Source organism: Clupea harengus, chromosome 25 (assembly GCF_900700415.2).
Source record: "Clupea harengus chromosome 25, Ch_v2.0.2, whole genome shotgun sequence".
Taxonomy (NCBI): Eukaryota; Metazoa; Chordata; class Actinopteri; order Clupeiformes; family Clupeidae; genus Clupea; species Clupea harengus.
Genome location: NC_045176.1, coordinates 6182207 through 6209595, shown reverse-complemented (window position 1 = coordinate 6209595; position 27389 = coordinate 6182207). Strand labels below are relative to the sequence as shown.

The 27389-nt window shown below is 41.9% G+C and overlaps 1 protein-coding gene across 6 annotated transcripts in view; it reads right to left on the bottom strand.

Moving 5' to 3' along the window:
* kmt2cb (lysine (K)-specific methyltransferase 2Cb) overlaps positions 1 to 11197 on the bottom strand; it is an 82345-nt gene extending 71148 nt beyond the window's left edge. For 5 of the 6 annotated variants that reach the window (XM_042703790.1, XM_042703792.1, XM_042703791.1 and 2 more), the window contains exons 1-2: positions 10367 to 11197; positions 3926 to 4123 (exon numbers count right to left, since the gene is read on the bottom strand). In XM_042703790.1, coding sequence (XP_042559724.1) covers positions 3926 to 4122 — 197 coding nt within the window. In that variant the 5' untranslated portion in view covers position 4123; positions 10367 to 11197. The remainder of the gene's footprint in view (positions 1 to 3925; positions 4124 to 10366) is intronic. The other variant, XM_042703795.1, reaches the window with a different exon arrangement.
* Between the last annotated feature and the right edge of the window lie 16192 nt (positions 11198 to 27389).

Sequence of the window (27389 nt, the reverse complement as noted above, 5' to 3'; positions counted from 1 at the left end):
TAGAGAGGAGAAATCACAATCTGCCTGATGCCAGCCCACCCCTCCCTCCAAATGACTTCCTCCGCCAGATAACCAACAAGACCCAGCCCTTGAAAATGGGGGCAGCCTTCTAATTACAGCCGAAGAAGCGACACATTGAAAAGAAAGAGCATTATAATGGCAAAGCATACTTCAACTTCTCAAAAGTAGGTAAACAATCTCTTCACAAGCAAAGCGATAGAAATAGTGGCCATTTTTATTTAATTTTTTTAAAAAGGTTTAGTGTCCAAAATCTCTGATTTAGAAATGAACAAAGAGAGTGAGTACCATAAGCGCTTGCTGTTTGAACCCACTGACATCATATCCCATAATGCAGCAGAAGTAGAACTCCTCACTGCCAGAGCTTGTCAGTCTAGCACACCCTAGAGATTTAACCGCCAGTCACCAAACACACCCATTTCAGTTCCGATTGCACCAGAGGACAACCCTCTGTGGGACATATGCAGTCATATAAATAGAAAATGTATAGTCAGGTGCACACCAAAAGGACTGGGATTTAATTTCAATAAATGCGAGTTTTACAACCCAGAATGGTACCTACTTTCCTTCGTAAGAGAACATTTTGATGTAAACTGTAAACTGAAAACACAATAACAGTTACAAAAAAAACAGAATAAAAATATGGCTGAACACTGCTGCAGTTAGAAGTGGTTCTGTGGTGGCTTGCTAGTAGACAGTGGATTAAAAATGCATAACTCTTCTCAGACAATCTCTTGTCATGTCTGGAGAAAGGGTTGGCGGTATGAGGCTCTATACTAGAGGTATGGGCACCCCTGGTCAAAATGTATGTTACTGTGAATAGCTAAGCGAGTAAAACATGACCTGAATTTAAAGAGGTTAAAGAAGGCATTTCTTTATTTACATCTTTAACAGCTTCAATATAAAAAGGAAAAGTTTGGGCACCTTGCATGGTTAGTACTTAAGAACACCCTCTTTGGCTATTAAACGCTTTTTGTAGCCAGGTAAGAGTCTTTCTATTCTTGTTTGGGGGATTTTGGTCCATTCTCTGTGCGAAAGACTTTGAGGACCATGACAAAACCTTCAGCTTGTGCCTCTTGAGGTAGTCCATCGTGGATTTTGAGGTGTGTTTAAGATCATTATCCTGTTGTAGAAACCACCCTCTTCATCTTCAGCTTTGATCGTGTGATGTTTGCTTCCAGAATTGGCTGATATCTAACGGAATTCATTCTTTCCTCTACCAGTGAAATGTTCCCAGTGCCACTGGATGCTACACAAGCGTAAGGCATGATCAATCCATCCCCGTGCCACTGGCTGCCACACAAGCGTAAGGCATGATCAATCCATCCCCGTGCCACTGGATGCTACACAAGCGCAAGGCATGATCAATCCATCCCCGTGCCACTGGATGCTACACAAGCGTAAGGCATGATCAATCCATCCCCGTGCCACTGGCTGCTACACAAGCGTAAGGCATGATCAATCCATCCCCGTGCTTAACAGTTGGAGAGGTGTTCTTCTCATGATATTCTGCACCCCGTTTTCCTTCAAATATACCTTTGCTCATTGCAGCCAAATAGTTCTATCTTAAGTTCAGCAGTCCATAGGACTTAATGTTCCTTATCTGATTCAGAATGTGGTGGTGAGGATGCAGGAAAGGTTTTCCTTTGATGACTCTTCCATGAACGTCATATTTGTACAGGTGTAGCTGCACTATAGAATAATGCATCACCACTCCAGAGTCTGCTAAATCTTCCTCGAGGTCTAAGCAGTCAAACGGGGTTGACTTGCCTTTCTTGACATCCTACGAGCAGTTCTGTCAACTTGGCCTCTACCGGTCCTGCTAACTGCCATTTCTTAGGACTACAATCACAAACGGCAACCTGGAAACGCTTACAGCTTTCTCATTACTTTGACAATTACAGACATTTTGACCAGGAGTGCCCAAACTCTTGCCTGCCACTGTACATTGGACACATAAGTAATGTTAAACTGTCATATTATGTCAATTACGTTGTTACGTGACGGGTATAGAAGCTTAGCTTATCTACTTATACTGAATTCATTATGTTTTATTATATTTACAGAAATGTTAGAGGGAAGTGCAACAGCACTGTGGTCAACAGCAGCCTAACGGCTCATACCTCATATTCATTCTCAGTATAACGAAAGCTACAGGCTAAGTACAGTCAGTATAACTGCCATCCGGGACACCCAATGTAATGGTCAGCAGCAGCCTTCATCATCAGTAACACTTCATTCTCCTATTCATTCCCAGTATAACAAAGCTTTATACAGAATAACTAGACAATTTCGTTCTACCCATCGACACTGAGCAATTTACTCACTCATTAAACTGTCTGTATTTCTTCACATGAAAGTCTCAGTTTTTTTCCAAAACCTGTGACATGTTTTCAGACCACTACAGACCATTACAACTGTATTTGTATAATTAACACCACAACAGCCATTAACAACATGCTACTAGCCTAAATCATTATTACGAACTTTAGAACGAGCCTCAATGTATTTTCTAAAGCACAGCCATTAAGAAACAAACCACAGGGTTTGTTGTTGTTGTTGTGTAATTACATATAATGGTAATTATAGAATTACTTTCAAATGAATAAACTCTATGGGCTACTGTTGTTAGAGAGATGCAGGCAGTCCTTAGCAGAACAAAACCTTTCAGGTTGTTGTTTGGCACCCAACCCCCCAACCCCAGTGCACTATAACTTATCCCCATGATCCCACCATAGAGGGAAGAAAAAAAAGCTGCTGTGATAAGTAGTTCCCGGTCTGAAGGAAAGTTCCAAAACCTGGCACTGGAGTCAGCGGAACGGATCTCCACACACCACTGTCTCACGTCAGCCAATCTAACCCTCAAAGCAGATCCTGTGTGTGTGTATGTGTGTGCACGTGTGTGTGAGTGTGTGTGTGAGTGTGTGTGTGTCCGTGCGTGTGTGTGTGTTCGTGTGTGTGTGTATGTTCGTGTGCACACGTGCATGTGTGCGTGAATGTGTGCGTGAGTGTGTGCGTGAGTGTGTGCGTGAGTGTGTGCGTGAGTGTGTGTGTATGGTGAGCAGGGGGCACAGTTTTTTTTTATCAAATCATATCTTTAAACATGCATTCAGCACTTATCACACTGCTGCAAAACAGCCACACGTAGCCTCACAGACCAAGTCATAGTTTACAGATCATTTACAGGCCAGATATGTAAACCATAAACAACAATAAACATCGAAAAAGCAAATTACGTCCATTTTAAATTTCCCACGCCCAGTGCAGTTTACCGGTCTGTGTTGGTCTATGTACCCTGCTTATATATAACAGAAACAGAGTTGGGATGCCATTTGCTCTCTTACAAATTCTCCCAATAGGAGCCATACTATATGGAACTGAAATAGAACCTGGTGGGCTGGGGAGGGTCTGTTAAGCAAGGACACACACCTGTGCTTTTCACGGTCCTTGCACAATTAATCCACAAGGGGAGACGTGAAACAAGTACCTCGGTCTCTCCCTCTCTTCACCACTACTCATGCTTCATACAGTCTATATGCGTGTGTCAGGTCTTAAGAGGACATAACTCCACAATCAGCAAACTCTCACTATAACGCTATAACTCACTAGAACAGCTGTATGTCTGAAGTAACGCGGAACCTCAATGATCTGGACACCATTTTTTCAAAGCCACTGAACTAAGGTCCCGTCACCCCTTTCTAATTTCTACAATTCAAAGGAATGACCCCTAAGTGTGTAGCAGTAAAAGGACTATTATATATATAAAAAAACGCTTAATGTCGTGAAGCACCCAAGACTGGTAATAACCCCCTCTCTAAATTAAAATGGAACCAAAAGCTCATTTTTCACATGTTGCCCCCATTACCACAGCATTGTGGATTTTTGGGAAAGTAGAGGTTAACTTTACTTTTTCTTGGGCTTGGACGCAGGGCCTGGCGGGGGGGCTGTGGACAGGGGGGCTGTGGACACTGCATCTTTCCGAGGACGTCCCCGAGGGCGTCTGTCAGTGGGGGCAGGACTTCCTGTAGGCGTGGCCCCGGTGCTGCCAGGAGGTGGAGACGGTCCTTTGTCAGAGGTGTCCAGACTCTTATCCTCTGATGACATTCTAAGAGAGAGGAACACACTGATTAGTATTATATACATTTCATAGAAATGACCTTGACGTTTTATGTTACTGAAATATTATGTAATGAATACTGTATATATATATATATATATATATATATATATATATATATATATATATATATATATATACACACTTCATTTGTGCCTTTCTTTTCTAAATAGTGTTATACAGAAATGAAATATGGTATGTCAATAAATGTTGAGTACAATTCAAGGTATGGCTCTACACGTTATTTTACGGCTATTTAGCCATCTCCTCATACTTTTCAAGTATTTACTCAAAGAAAGGCTTCAATCAACTTACATTACTGATTAAAACATTCAGTTTTTGATCATGATGCTCATCAACTAATGCTGATTTTATTCAAGCACTGAAGATGTTTAACAAAATCTTGTCTGTGAAATTAAAAAAAAAAGTGATTTTTAAATCAACTTGAAGCGGTCATCTGTAGGGGGCATAGGTCACGGCCCTCTGGATTTCAGCCCAAGTTCCACACCAATGGCATGGGAACGAGTTAGGTTTCGAGGCCATTTGTTGTTGATTTATGTGAGGGGGGGACTGCAAATTAGTTTTTCCTGACACTGGAATGACCACAAAGAAATGCATTTCAGAGGTCAGTAAGATAGCCGACACAGGTTCATTAAAAGCCATATAAGATCTCTTCCTTTTCCAAGCCCCTTTCCCAAGAACTTATTCCGAGTTATGGTTGAAACAGCATGTAAGAGCCAAAAGATTATCCTGTTGCATTCCATACGTTACTCTTGAGGCCATTAAACTAGTGGTGGACATTCTTTGCGAAAGGTTCGTCATTGAAAGTAGTCGTGATTCGGTTAATGTAAAAGCAAAGTAACTTGTTGGGCCTTGGTCAAAAAAGAAGAGAAGCGGTTGTACTAGTTACCAATTCATTTGGTAGACTAACATCTCTCCCTTAAAGTCGAAGTCGGAAATGTTCCATTCAGTTAGAAGCTACAAGAAAATATCTCTTCTAAATCTTTAAAATATAATTTCAATAGTGCAGCAAGTCAGACGTCCAGAGATACGCCATTTTGGTTAAAACACAACAAATCAACTGTAGAGTCTCCTCTGTGACAGCATTTGAACCTGCAATGCTATGGTACAGAACATGTCACTCTATACACTATGCCAACAGGGCCAGAAATCTTCATCCTCGGCCACAGATGAGCTTGACAAACATAAATGTATGTTTTGCCAGAATTTAAGTGTGTATTTTGTGTCATTGTAAACGACTTGCTATGGTCCAGGAAATTACAAAACACACACATACAATTATATATGTATATCATTTTTTCTTCTCTATATTTTATTAGATGAAAGTATCTCTACGTTAAAACACAACACAACAATGCTTTATTACTCTATTAGTTTCGTCTAGGAACACTTTTAAAGACGGAGGAACGGTTTCAAGTCCGTCTGACTTTTTATCCAAGCATTGTGTGCTCTATTACTGGTAGCACTGCCATAGCAAGATGACAAAATCTCATCTTTTGATGTAACTAGCTTTCTTTAAGTGAGCAAACATATTATATGCATACCTGAGCCATCTGCCGACCAGGCCAAGTGGCAGTGTTCTTCACAACAGGCTATGAATCTGGTAGTCAGCACCTTGCTGCGCTGCTCCTAAAAAAATCAATGGCTGGGCCAGCTATCTTACATGAATTGCCTGTCTTGCTCACCTTGCCAGGCTTTGCCATTTCATTAATACAACTCCGAACGGAGGCGAACCAAGGAAGAACATGTGACTACCCGGAATAATCCACAGGGTTCCCAACCATTTTCACTGACCTTTCACAGCTAACACAAGTACACAAAATTGCATAGCTTCCCCCCACAGGTTGGGCCTAATTATTGAATGAAAATTAAACCACCTTTTACATTCTCTTTTCTAATAGGCTAGTTAGACTGTCCATTCCAGTGGAAACTGTATCAAGCTGCAGAAATTTGCACAACGAAACCTTATCCATAGAGGAGTGCAAAAACATAATTAGTTTCATTAGACCTACATACGGCAAAATCTGATTTCATTACTTTTCTTCAAAGAATGTGCTAGATTTTATGACCTTTCAGATCTGGAAAAACGGGACTTTAAAATGCCATGACTTTTCCATCACCGTGGGAATCCTGAATCCAGTAAGAAATATGTAGGCAAACTGTACCACCTCTTCATTCTTAACAGACCTAAATGAAGACTTTACATTTCATCATTGGTTTGGGGGAGGGGGGTGTCTCTTTACCCCTTCCATTTCCTCATAAGTAACAAACATCACTCAAAGACTGTATAATTTAAACGACTGAGAAACTAAGAAGGGGTTGCAAAAGTGTTGAAAAATAGTTCTACATATCTTACAAACTTGACAACTTTTGTATATGTATATGTTGAACCGGCAGAAGGTAAACCGTTCTCACCAGGGAAGTTAATGGTCTACACCGCCTCTACAAATGAGGACACCTTGGACAGCACCCAGTGCCAATCCATTCCCTGCTGTGTATATGTCCATGCATACAATCAGAACGACATGCAAATAGTAAATAGGACCCAGACTGTGACTGAGAACCACAGTGAAGATCAGCTTCCTGGCTGACTCTCTAAACAGCAAACCCAGTAGCCTGTTAGGCTCTTATTGAGCCTCCAACAACAGAAAGCTTTTTTACATGGCAACTGTGCCTTACACTGTCTGGTACATACATCTCGGGCTTCAAATCATTCAGTAATGTTTTATTTTGATAAAAACGATCAGATAGGTTAGGTGACCCAATAGCATGGATGGATTATGAAACCATGGGCCCCTGGGCCTGGACGTGTAAAAGGGCCCCCTTCTCCCTTTGCGCGCGCAAAAAATGGTTGTGCGCTCGCAAAACATTACTAAAATGTATTGACATTTTTTTTTCAACAGCACAATAACTAAATTCACCTGTACCTCAACAGGATTTACAGCGCACATACACATTTTTTTAACACAGCGCAGGCACACTTACTAGTTAAGAACAGCAACTTCACGCAGAAGCTCTGGCTTAGGGGCACCCTGAGCTCATGGGCCTGATCAGTAATCCATCCCTGTCCCATAGCTTTATATATCTACGCTGCATATTTCATCCATCGTGTCGGGACACTACCTGTATAGCTGAAATTCCTGGTGATTCATTAGATGCTAAGACAATGCTGAATTTCAGCCACCATCTAAGGGCAATCGTTAACTCTGTCTCCAGTCCTTGGCCGTGCTGGCTTCTCCTCCTCATTCTCGGGATCCTTTTGTTCTCCAACCCTACCGAAGGCATCCACCTCTCAGTGGACGAAGAAGCCTCATCTCCTCCATTTTGTTGTTCTACAGGACCACCAGGGCTCATGACCCCGATCGCTCACATGGGGAAGGGTAGAAATTCATGTCTGACTCCATGGGGAAAAAAAGGTAAGGCTCCGGTCAAGAAGGTTCACCTCTATGAAGCTCATCCGCCACGCTGTTCTCACAGCTGAACAGGCATGCTGCCTTACCAGAGACCACATAGGACCCCCTCTCTCAGCTGCTTTCATTGCATCTTACCTTGGGTAAACAATTAAGCCTCACATGATCGGTGTGTAGCTTGTGAGCAGTGCTCATCGTGTCCATCAATGAGTGATGAATTGAGAACCATCATCAAATGTCAATCAGATTTAGAAGTACCTAAGCTAAACCCAAGCTCCATACAACTTAGTTATCTCCTCTGTCAAAACATACATCATAAAAAGAACACTCTAATGACTAATCAGAGAGAAAGTTGAATTGTCTGTTGTGACACAGGAGGTAATATGGCTACATACAGCTAGCTAATGGTTTGGTCATAGCTGTTCTGAGATTAACACTCATTTCTCTTGGAAATACTGCAATTGCGATTTAATATTTTGTGCTGTATTCAAGCAAATTTCACATTTAAGTCGTAAAAGCTTGCAGTGTTCCCATGGAAACCAGCACAACAGCACTGGCTGTAAATGAAGCTGCCGGCCTGATATGCGGTTTAACATTATGTTTACTGCTGAAACGGGGTCAATTAATTAAAACCAGTAGAACTGCCGATGGGCATGCATTTAATAGTAACCACATCATTATTAATCTGAGTATAGGCAAGTAATTTAAAAAGCTACTTCCAGATGAACACCAATAAAAGCACCCTATATGTACTGGTCATCTCATAAATCTATGCAGTCATGAGATAGACCTGCTACCCAGGCTACACGACTGATTCCCCTCCACAAACAAGGAAAATACTAATAAAGTGCTGAATCAAATTAGGTGGGTAGCCTGATTTCCACTGATACAAACCAAACATCTCATTGTTTCACTACATTTACATTTAGCCTACTCCATAGGTGTTTTTCTCTGTAGGCATTAATCCCATCACGTTGGTATGTCAGGAAACATGCTCAGCCAGTCGTACAGTGAAGGTACGTACAAGTTGAGCTGACAAATTTGAATAAGAACAATGATCGGGAGCTAGCCTCAATCATTTTGTAATACCATACTGTATAGCTATACTGTTTCGGTTATTTTTCAGACATTTTTTCAAAACAAAGGCCCTTAGGTCTGAACATTTCTTTATACTGGATAATGTAAACATTTCACTTATCAAGCTAAACTACTTTTTAGTAGTGCTACTGTTCCAAACAAATGCAACATAATATAGTATGTGTTTTACTCAGAATGCCTAGCAATAGTATGGTATGATCAATGATATCAGCTTGGACCCTGATCTAACAGGGGACAGAAAAGCCCTCTACACATGGAATTAGCTTCTGGGTCAATACAGTGACCTCCAGCAAGTATGATGCAGGTCAAGTGTCTATTTAGAGAATTAAAAGGCAAAGTTTTCATGTATGAATCAGCACAATGCTTATGTCTAAATTTACGGTAAACCAAGCTTTGCATTAGGTCAATGTGATGTTGGAAAATGTGTATTCAGCAAAAAACAACTACCTTGACACCATGCAACATCCATCAAACTTTACCAATGCAACTTTTAAAGACGCTATTTACAGCTTCTCATCCAATGTGCATAGCACGAGAACTAGATCCTTTAAAAATGATTATGTGAATATGTTGGATGGCTTGTACATGAACGATTATGAGCCTAGCTTAGGTGAAGGGAGTATGCCTGAACAAGAAAGAGCTCTCTGGTTCTATAGTAGCAGGCATAATAAACACCATCTGTTTCCATACAAGTTAATAAAAAGAGAGAAATATTATTAAAATAACACCATACACTTCACTGTGATGCTATAAGGGACTAACTTTTTTCAGGACGTATGTGGCAACAATTGGCATCTATTGTTAAACAAGAGGGCACAAAGACAGGGATGGATTCACTTGGAGAGCATGTGCAAGCCTGCTTTTGCCTTTGTTCACTTTTTCCCCCAAAGTGATGCAAGACCCCATGCTACCTACATCTGTTCAGAAAAGGATGGAATTCTATTTAAAACATTCTAGAACACAGACACAAATGGCCTCCTGAATGATAACTCGAGACAATATTGCCACTGTCCAGGAGACATTGTTTCACTTCAAAAACAGCGTCAATTCGAAACTTAGCAGATCACAAGCACAAAAGTAGCAAGGGCCACCAAGTCTTTAATGTGCAGCCACTGTAGAGAGCAAGAAATAGCTTCCAACATAGAAATAAAAGGGTTTTTTCAAGCAAGTCTTCAAGAGAAATTTAGTTCTTTGTTCAGTGCGGTGGGCGCTGACTTTTTCTGTTCTGACTTGTCCTAACGCTTAGCAAGTGTCATCCATTAAAAGTACTTAAAACGTTACACTAAATAATATTGGTATGCAGATGTGTGAAGTCAATTGTAGCTTGCAAATCATATCATTATATTTGGCTAGCCTCCTAGGCTACAAGGCAGAAAAATAACGTTCACCATGTGGTCGGAGATCAGCATCTCTAATGTCTCAGAAGGCTAATATTAAGTGTTAATATATGACTGAAGTGACTGAAGTAGATATACATTAATTGTACAATCAATCGAAAAAAATAACAAGCACAATATTTGCCTTCAGCCCCGTTTATGATTACGAGGGCGACACAGAATAAAACTGACCGATGACGTGTGAGATTGGTAGGGAAACGCTATGCAGCGGCGGCATTAAAAAGCGCTTGCCACAGACACGTAGGATTGGGTTGCTGAGAGAAACACACGGGAAATACACAGACCGTTAAACTATGTAAACTTACCTTTCCAACCCTATCAGTTTTGAGTTATTTCCCTCATGACAATGAATGTCATATGTGACATACAGTACTTTGTTTAGTTTTCGATGGCTTGGGGGTTGGGGCTAGACCACTAGCTATCCAGTGGAAGAATAAGGAGCGGGTAGCCGATCAGCCGATGCAGTGGGCTATGCAAATCGAAGGTTTTCAGTTGTACTCCAACTAACGTAGAAAATCCAGGGCAGGACGATATATTTAAAATAATATCCAACCGCGAAGCCCACTCCTTTCCCCCTAAATTTCCAAAGACCACTTTCCTTTATCCTCTTCATCCCACATCGCAGAACACAAACGGTCTTGTAATGGCAGTATATTACTCATCCATAAAGGTTCCAGTAGATTAAAAAAACACGGCAGCCAGTCGAAACAAAAATGCTCCGATAAATCCCCAATGCAAAAAAGAATGTCCAGACACAAAAATGAATACAGGAATGAGCGAAATTATCAACACATTCGATTAGCTAGCCAGCTTGCTATCCAACTGATTCCCCTCAGCCTTGGAGCAAGCTAGCTACAATTCCCCGTAAAAATTAGTTTCAAGAAAATCGCCCAAATTAGAGCACTGGGTGAAAAAACAAACCCTTAAAAATCATATATTGAATCAATTATACAATTACACTATTTCGCAAGAGCGGAACTGGGATACTTTGTTCCCATATAAATACAAATATTAAAGTTGTTGCCCACTCTCTACGGTAGCCATGTTTGAGTGTGGCCTAAGTACTACTCAAAGCGCTTCATCTCTGGCAAATAGTACCTAACAAACATCGTACACCACTTGCAACGTCTGACTTCATATCAGTAAATTAACTAGCGGTATTTATTACTATATACAAATAAACGAATTCGTATTCAGAAATAAACATTTCTTCATCTAATTTGTCTAATTGGAAATCACTCAGTGACCCTGCGGAGGGATATTCTGGAGCACTCAGCAGGTGAGGCGACGTTTTTCTAGGCTACTTCCAAAATATGGTAAGGATTTTTTTACTAGACGGGATTTAAGGTTAAATCATGCGACCTTTTGGAGTCACTGCAAACCCTAATGCAATGTCGAATTACATCTCAATTATTGAATATTCAGGGACTTAAACAATATACAAAGGACTCAGAATTCAAGACGATAGCCTATAGCGTGAACTTATCTTAGTAGGCCTACCCTATACGGCATCAACTAAAATAGCGTAGCCTAGTAGATATGGTTTATTTTAGATGCAGTTATTGACCGTTTAAAAATGTACATCACACAATAGGACATAAAGGACTTCCTTGTTGTAAAACAACTCTAAACAAAAAATAAAATCAGAAAACTGTTGGAAAACTTTCATATAGAGCTAAAAGGACCCCCCTGACTCATGATGAGGCATCCATACATCCACACTGGATAAAGGGAAAAGAATCATCAAATCAAACTTTATTTGTACGGCGCATTTCATACCAAGAGGTAACACAATACACTTTACAGAAGCTTTACTTCCAGAGGGATACAAAAGCCATATAATGTGAGTGCAAACATATAACAAAGCATGTACATACACATGTACAACAGGGCCACCACAGATAAATATCATAGAGAGTAATAGACAAGGTTGAAGAGGTATGTCTTAAGATCTCGCTTAAAGGTTTCCACAGTTTCAGCCATTCTTAGGTCCTCTGGAAGAGTATTCCCAAGGCTGGGAGCTAAAGCTAAGAAACTAAAAGCTGCCTCTCCATGTCTCTTGGTCCTGGCTTTTGGAACTGTTAAGAGTTCAGTGCCAGAGGACCTCAGGGATCTACTGGGGGTGTACCTTGAGAGCATATCTGACATATATTCAGGTGCATGACTATGGAGTGAATTATAAACTAGTAAAATAATCTTTAAATCTATTCTGAAACTAACAGGTAACCAGTGCAGTGATTTTAAGACTGGTGTGATGTGCGCCCTCCGTACTGTTTTGGTGAAGACTCGTGCTGCAGCATTCTGTAGTATTTGTTATTGACTAATGGCTTTCTTTGGTAGACCAGACAAGAGATAGTTACAGTAGTCTAGCCTGCCTGTGATAAAAGCGTGTATCAGTTTTTCAGTGTCAGTCTGAGAGAGAAACAGTTGCACCTTAGCAATGTTTATTAAGTGATAAAAAGGTGTTTTAATTATATTTTTGATATGGGTTTCAACATTAAGATCTAAGTCAAATATGACATCTAGGTTTCTGGAAACATAGACAAAGCAAAATCTAAATATATGTAATCTATATTCAAACATCTTTTCATATGTAAAGCACCCCACGTAGAATGGAGAGCACCACCCATTCATATCTCTCAGGCAATCAGGCACATCTGTGTAGTAGGCCTGATTCAACATGCTTGGATCAACATGTATTTTATGAGAAAAATTACATACACAATACAGGGTACATATCCTCTTCAAATCCATCCATATCCTCTGCATCCCTCACTATTGCATGGTGAACAAAGGCTGCAGTCAAATAGTCTTTTTTGCTGAAGGTTCCTCACTGAGTAAAATCAACCGGAAGCATCTAACTGGCAGCCATGATAAGAGCTGGTCAAATTCTCTAAATGCTGAAGGAAAGTCGCTTCAATGCTTCCTTTCTTAACTCCTTTAGCATAGTACACTGAACCATCCTTTCTTATGTCCTTCAGCATAGTACACTGAACCATCCTTTCTTATGTCCTTTAGCATAGTACACTGAACCATCCTTAACGAAAGGAAAGGAGATTCCATTCCATTCCACAATTATTTGCAGCAGCAACAACAAAACGATCAACATGAGCCTTATCAATAACATCCACCATCACATAATTACATAGCCTGGTGTAAGTGCAGTTGGATTCTCTTAGCACCGCGGTGGTCTTGTCCTAAGTGCTTATGAATTTTACTGAACATGTGTCCTTGACCTCACACACGTTCTCCATCGAAGTCAAGGAAAAGTGGTTGGGAAAGGGCGTGGGATGTACTTTTCTGACTACTCACAGCTTCTACCAAACTATTTGCTGGACAAAGGGGGAAATTATGGAGAACCATACAAATCTGTAATTTTAGTTATACACAGGAAATTAGGTTAAGTTCCTTGTGCTGTTGATTGGGGATTTCCCACAGCAGCCAATCCTCTCGCTGTCACATGCAGGTACTCATACCCATCAACCCAACCTGACCAATATAACAACTACCCAACCATAGATCTTGAGCAGCACAATACAACAGCAACGCACAGATGGTGACATGTTGCGCTACAACATACGCTGTCTGTAGCTCACAGCAGAGCCATAGAACCTGAGACGCAGGTTGCAAACACCAATCTCCACTGGTCTGGTGTGTGTGCTTGCCAACCGCGTTGCCGAACCAGTTCTGCATACTTTAGCTTCTTCCTTTCAAATAGGGCTTCCTCAATCGCATCTTCAAAGGAAATCGTCAATAAAGTTAACAATGTGCTCATACTCAGAACACAACACCATGTCTCGTCTCATAGCAGTCACAACAAAACAATGTGGAACTGGGAGCTGTCTTCCAGAATCTCAGCCAGTAATCTCAATCCAGAGCTTTTCCTCATTTGCCAGTACTGTTTGTACATGCCTGGTGTCCACTTTTCTGCCCCTCTTGCACGAAAGACATTCTACTGTCCCTGTCATTAACCGGCAAAGAGTTAACCTCAACTGATTTATTAAAAAACAAACACACAAATGACTTTAAGATCTCATGCCTCCACGTATGGGTCAGGCTAGTTCTACACCCAGACAGAATACAGATTCATTAATTTCTGGTCATCCCAGCGTCCAACTAGGCTATTTAGTTTAGCTCCAATAAAAGCTGAGAGAAACCTGGGAGGCATGATAATGTTCAGTCAACCTTCCGTGAGGGCATGACATTTCTTCACAGTCATGTTGCTTTACACTGCACAGCATACGGAAAACAGGCCCTATCTGGCCATAAAACTTTGTGCAGACCCATTAGCCTTGACTATTGTAATGCTTTTTTAGTGGGCATATACCTGTGTTCAGGGTGAAACCTCTGATTAGCCATTAGGGACCTGTCACTCTCCTGTTTGTCACCCTCCACTGCTTACTTTGCTACCCTTCGCGTTAAGTTCAAGTCATGTATACTAATCCTTATGTACAGAGCAGCCACCAGATCAGCACCTACCTGATCTACCCACATTGCCTATTTGTCACTAGAGAAAATGGCAGCCCAGACGCCTTTCACCTGTGGTACCTTAGTGGTGGAGTGAGCTTCCCAACTCCATCCTATCAGGGGAATCCCTCAGTGGTGGAGCGAGCTTCCCAACTCCATCCTATCAGGGGAATCCCTCAGTGGTGGAATGAGCTTCCCAACTCCATCCTATCAGGGGAATCCCTCAGTGGTGGAATGAGCTACCCAACTCCATCCTATCAGGGGAATCCCTCAGTGGTGGAATGAGCTACCCAACTCCATCCTATCAGGGGAATCCCTCAGTGGTGGAGTGAGCTTCCCAACTCCATCCTATCAGGGGAATCCCTCAGTGGTGGAGCGAGCTTCCCAACTCCATCCTATCAGGGGAATCCCTCAGTGGTGGAATGAGCTACCCAACTCCATCCTATCAGGGGAATCCCTCAGTGGTGGAATGAGCTTCCCAACTCCATCCTATCAGGGGAATCCCTCAGTGGTGGAGTGAGCTTCCCAACTCCATCCTATCAGGGGAATCCCTCAGTGGTGGAATGAGCTACCCAACTCCATCCTATCAGGGGAATCCCTCAGTGGTGGAGCGAGCTTCCCAACTCCATCCTATCAGGGGAATCCCTCAGTGGTGGAGCGAGCTTCCCAACTCCATCCTATCAGGGGAATCCCTCAGTGGTGGAATGAGCTACCCAACTCCATCCTATCAGGGGAATCCCTCAGTGGTGGAGCGAGCTTCCCAACTCCATCCTATCAGGGGAATCCCTCAGTGGTGGAATGAGCTTCCCAACTCCATCCTATCAGGGGAATCCCTCAGTGGTGGAGCGAGCTTCCCAACTCCATCCTATCAGGGGAATCCCTCAGTGGTGGAGTGAGCTTCCCAACTCCATCCTATCAGGGGAATCCCTCAGTGGTGGAATGAGCTACCCAACTCCATCCTATCAGGGGAATCCCTCAGTGGTGGAGTGAGCTTCCCAACTCCATCCTATCAGGGGAATCCCTCAGTGGTGGAGCGAGCTTCCCAACTCCATCCTATCAGGGGAATCCCTCAGTGGTGGAATGAGCTTCCCAACTCCATCCTATCAGGGGAATCCCTCAGTGGTGGAATGAGCTACCCAACTCCATCCTATCAGGGGAATCACTCAGTGGTGGAATGAGCTACCCAACTCCATCCTATCAGGGGAATCCCTCAGTGGTGGAATGAGCTTCCCAACTCCATCCTATCAGGGGAATCCCTCAGTGGTGGAATGAGCTTCCCAACTCCATCCTATCAGGGGAATCCCTCAGTGGTGGAGCGAGCTTCCCAACTCCATCCTATCAGGGGAATCCCTCAGTGGTGGAATGAGCTACCCAACTCCATCCTATCAGGGGAATCCCTCTGTCTCCAAAACTTCTCTCATGAGATCACCACCCTTCCCCTGACAACTACACTGAAAATGACTTCTCCTTAACTGACTGTTGTTTTTTTTATAATCTACTTTGCTTGTAAATCATGTTGGGCCAAAAGTGTGTGCCAAATAAAATAAACTTAAACTCAAGTCAGGATAAGACAGCATGGTCCAACCTGCATCTAATGTAGTGAACTATTTGTATGGCCTTATACATTATGAGTACATAAACATAATGTAATGTAATCTAATACCTAGTCTCACAGGGCCAGATGTATATTACTTGTCTGAGTCTGTCTGTACGAATGTATTAACATCCGAGTGGAAACACTTACAGGAACTACTGGGATTGAAATACGTATGTAAACCAATGGAATGCTACAAGATGGTCTTGAAAGTGGTAGAATTGTTTTAAACAGCAGAGTGCAATGCTGGATGTTTCTCGTCAAGTTGTAGTTGGGTTTCAGTGGGCAAGGCAGCCTTGTCCATGGCATATTTAGCCAGAGTCTACCCATCACATTTCAAGAACATGACCTCATGTGTGAAGTCTTGTAACAAAGTGCTGGTCATGTGAGGCTAGGTAACCCCAGGTCACATTTGGTTTGTACTATGTCTGACCTTATTGTGATTTAAATTTTTATTGTTAAGAATATCTAAATCTAAATAAGAGAAAGAAATCAAAAAGAAAAGTCTACAGCTCTGCATACATACTCTATGTGTTCCCTTTATGTTAACATCTATAAATAGAGAATCTCCATTGTATCTCAACTGGAAAGGGCATTTTCTTGCATGTCTATCAAAATGCAAGGCCCAAATACTGTAACTTGTACAGCATCTTAGCCACGGTCTCGCTCTTCTACTCTGAGACTATTCAGAGCACCCTGTAAACAAATACCCAGTGTTAGAAAGACAAGCATGATGGATTGGTGTAGAACACGATTCTTTTATGTGTCAGCAGAAATGTGAGAGCCTCCTTTAGACCTGATGCCACTTTTTACGAGGGAATCTACGGGCAAAGGTTCAGGGGTGATTAAGTGCTTAGGCCTGTGTGTGTGTGTGTGTGTGTGTGTGTGTGTGTGTGGTTGCATGGCTGAATTCAGTACATCACTCACACATTGTAATATGCCGTAATGTATTAAATACATCACCTCTTGTAAGTAAGTACCATCTTCTTTCATGGTAACAAATAAATTAATAATTTCTTATTATTTAAATCAAATTAAGGCATTTCACATTTAGCTTAGTATTCATATGTTTGCTGTTGTAAGACATGCTATGAGAGATATGCTGCTTTTCAAAGCCAGGTGGCAGTGTAACACTGTGGATGTCAGTGACTGTTCTTCCCTTGTGTGCACAATCTGGTGACTCTCTGCTGTCTATATTTCTATAGAATCATTTTTCTTTAAACGCTATAAGCAAAGACATGCATCCTCACCTGGCTAGCTTGTTTTAGGCATAAACTCAAATGGTTGGCCTTATACTGCAAGTACGACTCTTGGCATTTCCCCTCAACCCCAGAATAAATAATCCTGACTTTGTCTTTCTGCCATAAAAACACACACGTGTTTACAGTGACAGCATTAGAAGTGGTGGTGAAGGGCAGCAATATAGAGTTCAGACAGAAAGAGACTTTGTAATGTTTCCCTTGCTCTAAAGACACCTGGGGGTGATCCCCACTATAAGAAGCATCTGATCCCTTTCTAATTCCTGCAGAAACCACGAGACACAGTGCGTTCGCACTCTTCATCATGTACATGTATAGCTCCTTGGCCACATTGTTTTTAATGAGATGTACTTAGTTTTACTTGAGGACATAACCCTCATGGTGCATTCTTGTGTATATGAATTGTCTTTACTGTGGATCACACCAGTTTTTGCTGCATCAGGCTGGGGTTTCAGGCTCTGGGCTCTGTAAAGCACCTTGAGACAATTAGATTTTTTTTTTGTGTCACATAAATAAAATTGAATTGAATTGAATTAAATGAGCAACAGAGTTATAGCTGTTTGTATCACATTTTGTGAAGTAACAGTTTATTGAAACATTCTAAGTTAAACTCAGCTAAGTTAGCCATTCCTTTCTCTGGGTTTGCCATTGCCATTGCCATTGAAGATAAATAACATGTGCACTGATGCACTCTTGGTCACCTAACACTTAAATTAATTAACACATAATTGTATGTGTGACCCAGCTTGACCCATGTGTGCCATGTTTATCATTAGCTATAATGTCCACGGCAATCACTATGGTAACCGTGGCACCATGGTAATCGTGGTACCATATAATCTGTCTGAGTCTTAGAGGCAGTAATGTGTATATGTGTACATAATGTATATGGTGAATAAAGTAACAAAGCTTTCTTGTCATATGCAACACCCCCTGCTGCTAGCAGTCTTTAAAATTTCAGTACTGCCAAATGGGCTAAGGCCCTTTTAAAGGCAAGATTGCCGGTAGTGAGAATCAGGAAAATATCAGAAAGTGCATTCATGGGGTGTGGGGATGTAGAGAAAAAAAAAGCCACACTCTTATAAAAAAATATTCTACATCAAAGCAGCTATTGCCTCCCCTGTGCCTTAACGTCTCTGTGCATATTTCTGGTTTGAATGTAATTATCGTCTCAGCTCCGTACGGGGGACAAAATCAATATCTTGTTATGATGAAATCTGAGAATGATGTGTTCAATTCAAGTCATTCCAGATAGAGAAAGGGCTTTAAAGATCGCAAAAAAAAAAGAGTTCTGGCATTGCTGTCCCTGAAATAGTCCCTGGCTGCATTGTGAGATAGATATTAGATTTGGAATGAATGGTGTGCCAGAGGTTGAGGCGTTAAATCTTCATTCAACAAATGCATTGTATGATGGCCACAGCCATATTTAAAAAAAAAGTTTCAGGATGAATTAATGAATTCTTTGCAGGCAAGAATCTAAAACATCCATATGTCATTTTAAATTCCACTATCCTGTTAGACAATTCCACTGTGCAAAAAACAAGCGAACACTAAGTAACATACAGTATGTTAGAGAATGACCCTCCAACCATAGGAATTGAATACTTCCTGCTGGAATTGATGAGGATATCAGATTCTGAGTGTCTGAGCTGAATATGATATGACCTTCCATAATTCTCGGAGTGAAGAAAGAAAAAAAAAGCATCAGTAATGTATGGTCCAAAGAGCAAGAGGGCGGCATTACATTATATGTCGGAATAGTGTCAGTTTACAAGCAAGGCAAGTTTTACACACAAAACCTCAATTGGCTACTGTTTTTGAATACCGCAGTAGCACATTGGGTACTTGATCATTCGACACTGTTCTTGGCTCGCAGCGAAACAAGAACGTCTGGTCCTCTGGTCTTTGGTCCTCACTCTCTACCCTGAATGCATTTTTTTAAATGGAGCCAGACAAACACACCATCCCACAAACTGATTTTTAAAACAGAATATTTAGATATTTAGATGTTCCAGTGCAAAGCATGCTATGGGTCATCATGTTGACAAGAGTGATAAAGAAGCAGTTCATAAAGAGGCAAGCCTGCATACAATGTATTTCTCCCATTAGCTGTTGAATCAATACCTCATAGAAATGTATGGAGGAGTCTCTAACAGCTCTTATTTTGACCTACTGTGATGTTCCTCTTTTCTTCTCGCACAGCCTTCTTTCTGTCTGGTTTTGATTAAAATGAGCCAATGTCCTCCTCACCGAGCTAACCTTGCAGTTTCACTAAGACTCGCTGCATGAATCTGAAAATTCAGGGGCTTTTCATCATCTTCCTTATTTTGTCCTGATTAAAAGAATGGAGAGATATTGTGGAGACAGTTTGTTTTGACATGTGTCATTAGAAAACAGAAAATGTCATGTTAATGTAATCCATTGTGGAATATGATTAGTGTCCATAATTCACCTATATTAATCTCTCCAAGAAGACTTTGGGAATGACTTCATCATATTGTAAAATGATTTGCTGCTATTTGCTGATAAATGACCATCTTGTATTTATGGAGATGTATTAATGTACGTTGTGTGTAGATCATTTCCCAGGCTGAGTGTAGGTTGTATTCACACCAAAGCACAGCGAAGAATAGTGAACATTTGGTTCTGACAGCCAAGAAAAACAGACGTTTTGAGATCAGTGGGATTCTAAACTCATCTCAATCTTCTGAGGAGCATCTAGGTGTAACGCACAATCGGGCGCAGTCTCTTCTTGACGAACCATTCCTTTGACCACGGCTGAAACTAATTAGCAGCTATTTATAAGTTCAGGGAAATACATCAGAGCTGTTCTGTGAAAGTTAATGTGTGTGGTGAATTGGTGATAATTTCAGAGCTCAACTGTGAATCTAACAAAGGCTATGTGACCTCGCTCCAGAATTGCTTTCTAATAGTATGATATATCAGCTGGCAACACACCACTGCCAGAGAGAAACTGTACTGTTATATCAACACACCACTGCCTTACTGTTATATCAACACACCACTGCCTTACTGTTATATCAACACACCACTGCCTTACTGTTATATCAACACACCACTGCCAGAGAGTACCTGTACTGTTTGTTATATCAACACACCACTGCCAGAGAGTAACTGGATTATTTGGACCTCACATGCAAGCTTTGAGAATTCGCTACATTTTAGTATTGGATTGTGTGCAATGAGGCCCTCCAAATCAAATAATGTCAACCTTTTTTCAAAAACAAAACCGTTTTTAAAAACACTGATCCATGCAGAAATGTATCATAACCTCAGTCATCTATTATTCATAGCAGCTCTACCTTGCACACTGGCTAGTTTCTTTTGTCAGTTCATTGATACAGGATACAGAACTTCATGACACAGCCTTACTGGAGCAGGTGGACTTTATTCAGGCGTATTTGTATACAATGTAAACTAGTCCTCTTGTGTTAACTTTTAGTATATGCGCTTGTCAACCCTGCAGAGCATTAGAAGTTGTGATTCCGTTGGTGAGTTTGGCCTAGTCCTGACATGTAGCACAGATAGAAAGGATATTAATGTATTGCAAATGGAGCCTTCTTACAAAACAAGTCAATAGGTCCTGTGTCTTATTTTTTTTACAATCATCAACAAAGAATTAAATGAAATGTTGAAATGCCATGACATTTCCATCTCATGGCCTCATTCAGCAAATCTGTTGAACATACCATCTCCAAACTGACACAACGGCGATGATAAACAGAGACTCTAAAATGGTTACCTTGGACTAAACTCATTCTTTAGATTTGTCAGTTTAGCAGAGAGCACTCGCAGGACCGAAGCAGAATGTTAGTGCTGCATTTCTTTTGGATGGGAAATGTTTTTATGAGAAAAAAAGACGGCAAAACAGGACAGAGCTAAAAGGAAACAGGCGTCCAATATACAGCCCTTGCAAGTCTACCTTATTTTGTACACGATATCAAATATATCTGCTAACAACTCTGTTGGTACCTCATGATGCAACCATTGTTGCATCACTACATTATGTTTAGAAGCAACGTGCCCAATCCTTTCGTTAAAATATAAACACAAATAAAAATCACGATTGATTTTTCTGGAGCAAAGGGGTTGTAGATATAAAACAGAAGGGGCATAAAGTAGAGATTGAATACAATATTTTCGTTTAACTTCATCAGAGAATGTGCAGTAAAAAAAAACACAGAGACATCAGCAATAGACTAGTACATAAAGACAGAATATGAAGATTTCAAAAAGTTCAGATATGCTGATATGTTCTGCACAGGTGAGGTTCCTGATGATAATAATTTGCTGTGCAAAAATAGTGAAAGCATAAGAGCATGCTCAAAATCTGATGTCTGGTGAGTCCTCCTCTCATGTGATGGAAATAAATAGCATCAGAAAACCATGTCAAGTGATGTTTTTTACAAGCAGGTCATCATCCAAACTAGATTCATTGTTTAGATAAGAGCTTTAATAAGTAGGCATACAAAGCTCCTGCCATTTCTCCCTGCAGTATTTCCTGTTCTGTTTAGATTCAGTGACACTGTGCACAACAAAAGCATATAGTCAAAAGGCTCAGTCGTCCATCTTTCAATCAGATAACTTTGTGAAGACAGAAGTGCCCTGCCATTCTCCTCTCTTGACATGATGGCATAGTGTCCTGCAGTTTCAGTTGTCTGATTTATTTATCTGGCAAAAAAATAAATAAAAAATAGCAAGGAAGCAGGAGCAAACCTGTGTTGTGGATCAATGCAATTAATCCATCTAGGATATCTTCAAAGAGCCTTTGCTTTCATGGACAGAGTCTCTGGGCTCTTTAAACTCCTCGATAACTCCACATATATACTAGAAAAACAAACGAGAGATAGAAAGCCACATACATCAGATAGATTATCTATATGACTACATATTTTTTAATATTTTGATATTTTATGTAATATTTTTTTTGTGTTTGTGCATACTTTTTTTCATCCATACTAGAATGTTATTGAAATTAAGATGAAATAAAATGCCATGCCTTGATTTGAATCTTAGAACTCTATTCCAAAATCTCAAGTTTTTGTTAGTATTCAGAACAGTAAACATGAGTACGGCTGTACTATTGTTTACAGAAAAGTAAACATGATTATTCATGAATTTAGGAACAGGCTGCCAGTCCAGGGGCCTTCTACACCACGACTGCTGGTTCCAGAGCCTACCACACCGACACTGCCTGCCTTGGGGTCGTCCACACCGCTGCTGTCCCCGACAGCCAAGACCCGGCAGGCTGTCGATGATCTGTACCAGCGGACCTATGGTGGCCTGGAGGCAGACCAGAGACACCAACTGCGAGAGCTACTGGAGTGGTTCACAGACCTCTTTGCAGCCAGGGGCTAGGAACCAGGGACAGCACACGAACCAACCTGGTCCAGCATGACATTGACACTGGAGACATCCACCCCATCCGCCCCATACACCCCATCTGCCCCATCCGCCTTCAGTTTCATTACCTACCCTGAGCTAAGCAGGCGGCGGCTGAACAGAATATCCAGGAGATGGTAGAGGCAGGCATCATCGAACCCAGCAGCAGTCCCTTGGCCACACCCGCTGTACTGGCCAAGAAGAGAGATGGCACCTGGTGTTTTTGCGTTGACTACCGCCTCCTCAACAAATTCACTCGCAAAGATTCCTACCCGCTGCCACATGTCAACGACGCCCTTGACCACACCGCTGGGTCCCACTGGTCCAGCTCTCTCGATCTACACTGGCAGGTGGAGCTGACTGCCAAGGCACAGACTGTTTCCTCCATCGTGGTGTCTAATTGCATGACCTCCTCATTCACACTGCAGACATCGAAGGCACCCTGGCTAACCTGAGTGACGTTTTCCACGCCATTCGCCGTGCTGGTCTACGTCAGCACTTGAAAAAGTGTCATCTGTTCTGGCAAGAGACGTCCTTCCTGGGCCATGCCGTCAGCGCGCCGGGTAGCCACCATCCAGCGTGGTATCCACTGACTCAGTGAAGGTAGCGGGACCCACCCCTTACATTGTTGGAGAGCTGGAGAGCTTCCTGGGGCTGGCTTGTTACTACTGGTGCTGCCACTACTGGTGGAGATTTCAACACCATTGCCAGCCCACAGCATCCACTGATGCAGAAAGGGCAAGCATTCCAGTGGAGTGAGGACTGCGCTGCTGTTCCGCCCTCATGCTGGTGTTTCCAGACCCGCAGCAACGTGGTTCTCGGTGTAGTGCTGTCCTAGGAGGGAGAGCACAGTGAGCAGCTAATCTCCTGCTTGAGTTGCTCACTCAGCTGACCAGAAAAGAACTACCGTGCAGCTGGCTTTCATCCTGGGAATTTACCACTTCAGAGCCTACCTCTATGGGAGGCGGTTTTTTCTGCGCACTGATCATGCTTCTCTCCCTTGGCTCCTGAACTTCAAAGAGCTGGAGGGGCAGCTGGCTCGGTGGCTAGAAACTCTGCAAGACTACACCTTTGCCATTTGCCACTGGGCCGGCCACCCCACAGCAGCGTAGATGCTCTGTCCTGATGACCGTCGGGGGAGGTCAGGTGCCGGCACTGTCAGCGCGGTGAGGACTGGAACGCAGCGACTCCAGTGGTGGCAGCTCTCCTGCCCAGGACAGGACGATGACGCTGACGCTGACGATGACGATGACGATGACGATGACGATGACGATGATGATGATGATGATGATGATGATGATGACGATGACGATGACGTATCTCCGGGCAGCAGCGACTGCAGTCTCCAGGCTCTAATATTCAAGAAATACATCCCTGGAAAAAAAAACTAATCTTCCCCATCAAGGATTTCAGGCCTCTCAGGAACAGTACAGCAATACAGACATAATTGATATATACAAATGATATATTACATATCATATCATCATTACATATATTAACAGAATTCTATTAAGTATGTAGAATGAATTACAATAAACGAATCATCATTGATTCAAATATTAAACTGATCTATAATCAATTCAACACAAAGCTGTAAATGACTGATTGTTTAATGACAAACATTTTCTTTATCAACATTGCGTTGGCATAATATGTACAGGACAACTTTACACACTTATGCCACATGGCTTACTTGTGACATTGAGACACTAGATTTGACAGTGGAGATAGATGAAGGCTCCACGTTTGCCCTGCTCTCCTTTACCCAAAGGGGAAGGGCCCCTAAGCTTGTGAATGAGGTAGGCCCCATGACATGCGACTCCAGAGGCCTCATTATAATTAAGGTGACCTTGTTCTTTCTGCCTGACACTCTCAGATATCAATGAGTGCCTCTTGAAAGATGAAAGAGAGAGAGAGAGAGAGCGATAGAGACAGAGGGGGAGAGAGAGAGCGATAGAGACAGAGGGAGAGAGAGAGAGAGAGAGAGCGATAGAGACAGAGGGGGAGAGAGAGAGCGATAGAGACAGAGGGGGAGAGAGAGAGCGATAGAGACAGAGGGAGAGAGAGAGAGAGAGAGAGCGATAGAGACAGAGGGGAAGAGAGAGAGAGAGAGTGATAGAGACAGAGGGGGAGAGAGAGAGAGAGCGATAGAGACAGAGGGGAAGAGAGAGAGCGATAGAGACAGAGGGGAAGAGAGAGAGGGACCTTTAGGTGGCTCTGAATACTCTGCCAATTCAGCAGAGCAAGAACACGGAGGTTTGAACATCCACATTTAAATTGGAATAATCAGCTGTACCCATCCGTGTCCTGCTGTGCCTTGGGGCTTGGGCACATAAAGGCAAAATATATCTGTCTTATTAGGTGAGGGCTTGATGTCAGCATACTGTATCTCCCAAAGTGACACGGTTATAAACAGGGAATCTTCTGATAAGACTATCTACACGAGTTTTATTCTCAAATATGTTGTTTATCTTTAGACATCGCATTAATGGATTGGATTAATCAGTGAATCTCTATACATTTTTTGTTTACTGTTTACTGTTGTTCAAGAGTGTATGTATCCAGGAAATGTGTTGTAGAGTTAGAAGAGTGTGGTTAGGTCTGTCTTTGGCTGACCACTTTCAAGAACACACTGCTCCTTTGGCCGTGGGCTACACCAACTCTACACCAACTCTACAACCAACTCTACACCAACTCTACACCAACTCTACACCAACTCTACAACCAACTCTACACCAACTCTACACCAACTCTACACTCAATTCTTAGTTGTTGTTTTTTTACTATTGATTACTAAGAGCACTTAGCCTGACGTTGTCATACTCATAATTCTAGTCAGGGGCTAAGTTCGGCTGGCACCCAGGCTAAAGAGCACTAGCATTTTCCTCACTGTATTCACTCAGATCTTATTACAAAATAACACAATTATGATATGAGGGTTCATTTGTGCAAATTAGGCAAACGGGGACCAGAGTGTTGTATTGTGGCCCTGGTGCGTGAGAAAGAGATCCTCACAAAACAACATCTCACCAGCACGGATCACTTACATGTTCAGGATTGGTCCATCTCACGTTACTGGTATCTGGAGTGGAGTGAGGCTGACACCATAGACGAAGGCCTTGCCTCACGTGGAGTCCTCTCCTCTGTTTGACATGATGTTTGCGGCCCCCTAGGTGTCATCTGGATAGAGAGCTGATGACTCGCCTCATGGTTTGAGGCTTGATGCCTGACCGAAACAAATCCTGCTAAGTCTTAAATCCATAGAGGATTGATCTTTGATCTATAGAGGCCCCCACTTTCAAGAACACACTGCCCCTTTGGCCTTGAGCTACACAAACTCTACAACAAATGGAAGGACAACTTAAGACGAAAGCAAGGTGATGTTTCCTTTTGGCCAGCAACAAACTGTAACACCATGACATGATTTTTCTGAAAGATGTATCCAAAAAGGGTTCTTGTCAGGTTTTCCAGACCTGTTTTGTGTTTCAGTTTGAGACAACAAGTGAAAGGAAATCTGCAAAACTCTTCTCTGCTTTGGGCATCCTGTAATTCAGCTGGAAAGTCCCTTAGTTCCAATCGGCACTCTTTATAGCGTTGCTCTTAGAGTCAAGCTGAAATGATGAGATGAGGGACCAATGAACTTACGGTTCCCCAGAGGCCAAACTGGCTGACTTAATGATGTTTTCAATCAATGCTGTCACTTCCTACATACTTTAACAATTCTGGAGGACAAAATGATTTCAAGCCCACCCATTCAGACCAAATGCACATACCGTTGGATCTCATTATGAATCAGTATTCAGAATCACACAATTGATATACACTGCACTCTTTATATTTTCACCTGCTATTTTTCTAGAAAGGGATGACACAAGAGTAGAGTGTAGATAGGCTGCATCAACAGCCACCATAACAGTCCTGGACCTCTGTAGCTTGGAAAGTGTCTCATTGTTGGTTGGAGTTTCTAGTGAAGCCAGTAGATTCAATGGCCCATCATTCCAACTTTCTTTCACTTCTGAGGCTCACACAGCCTTGCCCTTCAGGTGGATGTCTTCATGGAGGCCCAGTCCTTTGTTCAGTTTTTGAAGGTTTTTTAGGTTTCTAGGATGAGTCATTCCGCAAAATTTCCAATCAGGCTTTCAGTGAAAGCATAGTCTCTGATAGTCAGTGCATTACTTCAAAACGTCATCGTACACCGTACTCTTCTTTCCAAGTTCCAGGTCAAGGTCTATCAAAAACTGGCCTTGAAGCCTATTGTCAGTATTATAAAATATAATTATGTATACATAATCTCTAAATATAAATATAGAATGTAAATGTGTACAAAATTCCTTCCACGTTCTGATGTTTCATCAAAGCTTTCACTTCTTCAAAGGTTTTGCAAACTTATCCCTCAGAATACTGAACATGTGAGTAAACCGGAGCTTTAACCAGAGTGTGGAGAGTGAATATCTCTCTCTCTCTCTCTCTCTCTCTCTCTTTGCTCACATACTGTATGTATTTGCAAACCTGTACGGGTGTATTTGAATCTGATCTTACATCTCAGGAGAGAATGTAGAAGAAAACGTATGTTTTATTAATTCATGTCTTTAATTAATTATGTTG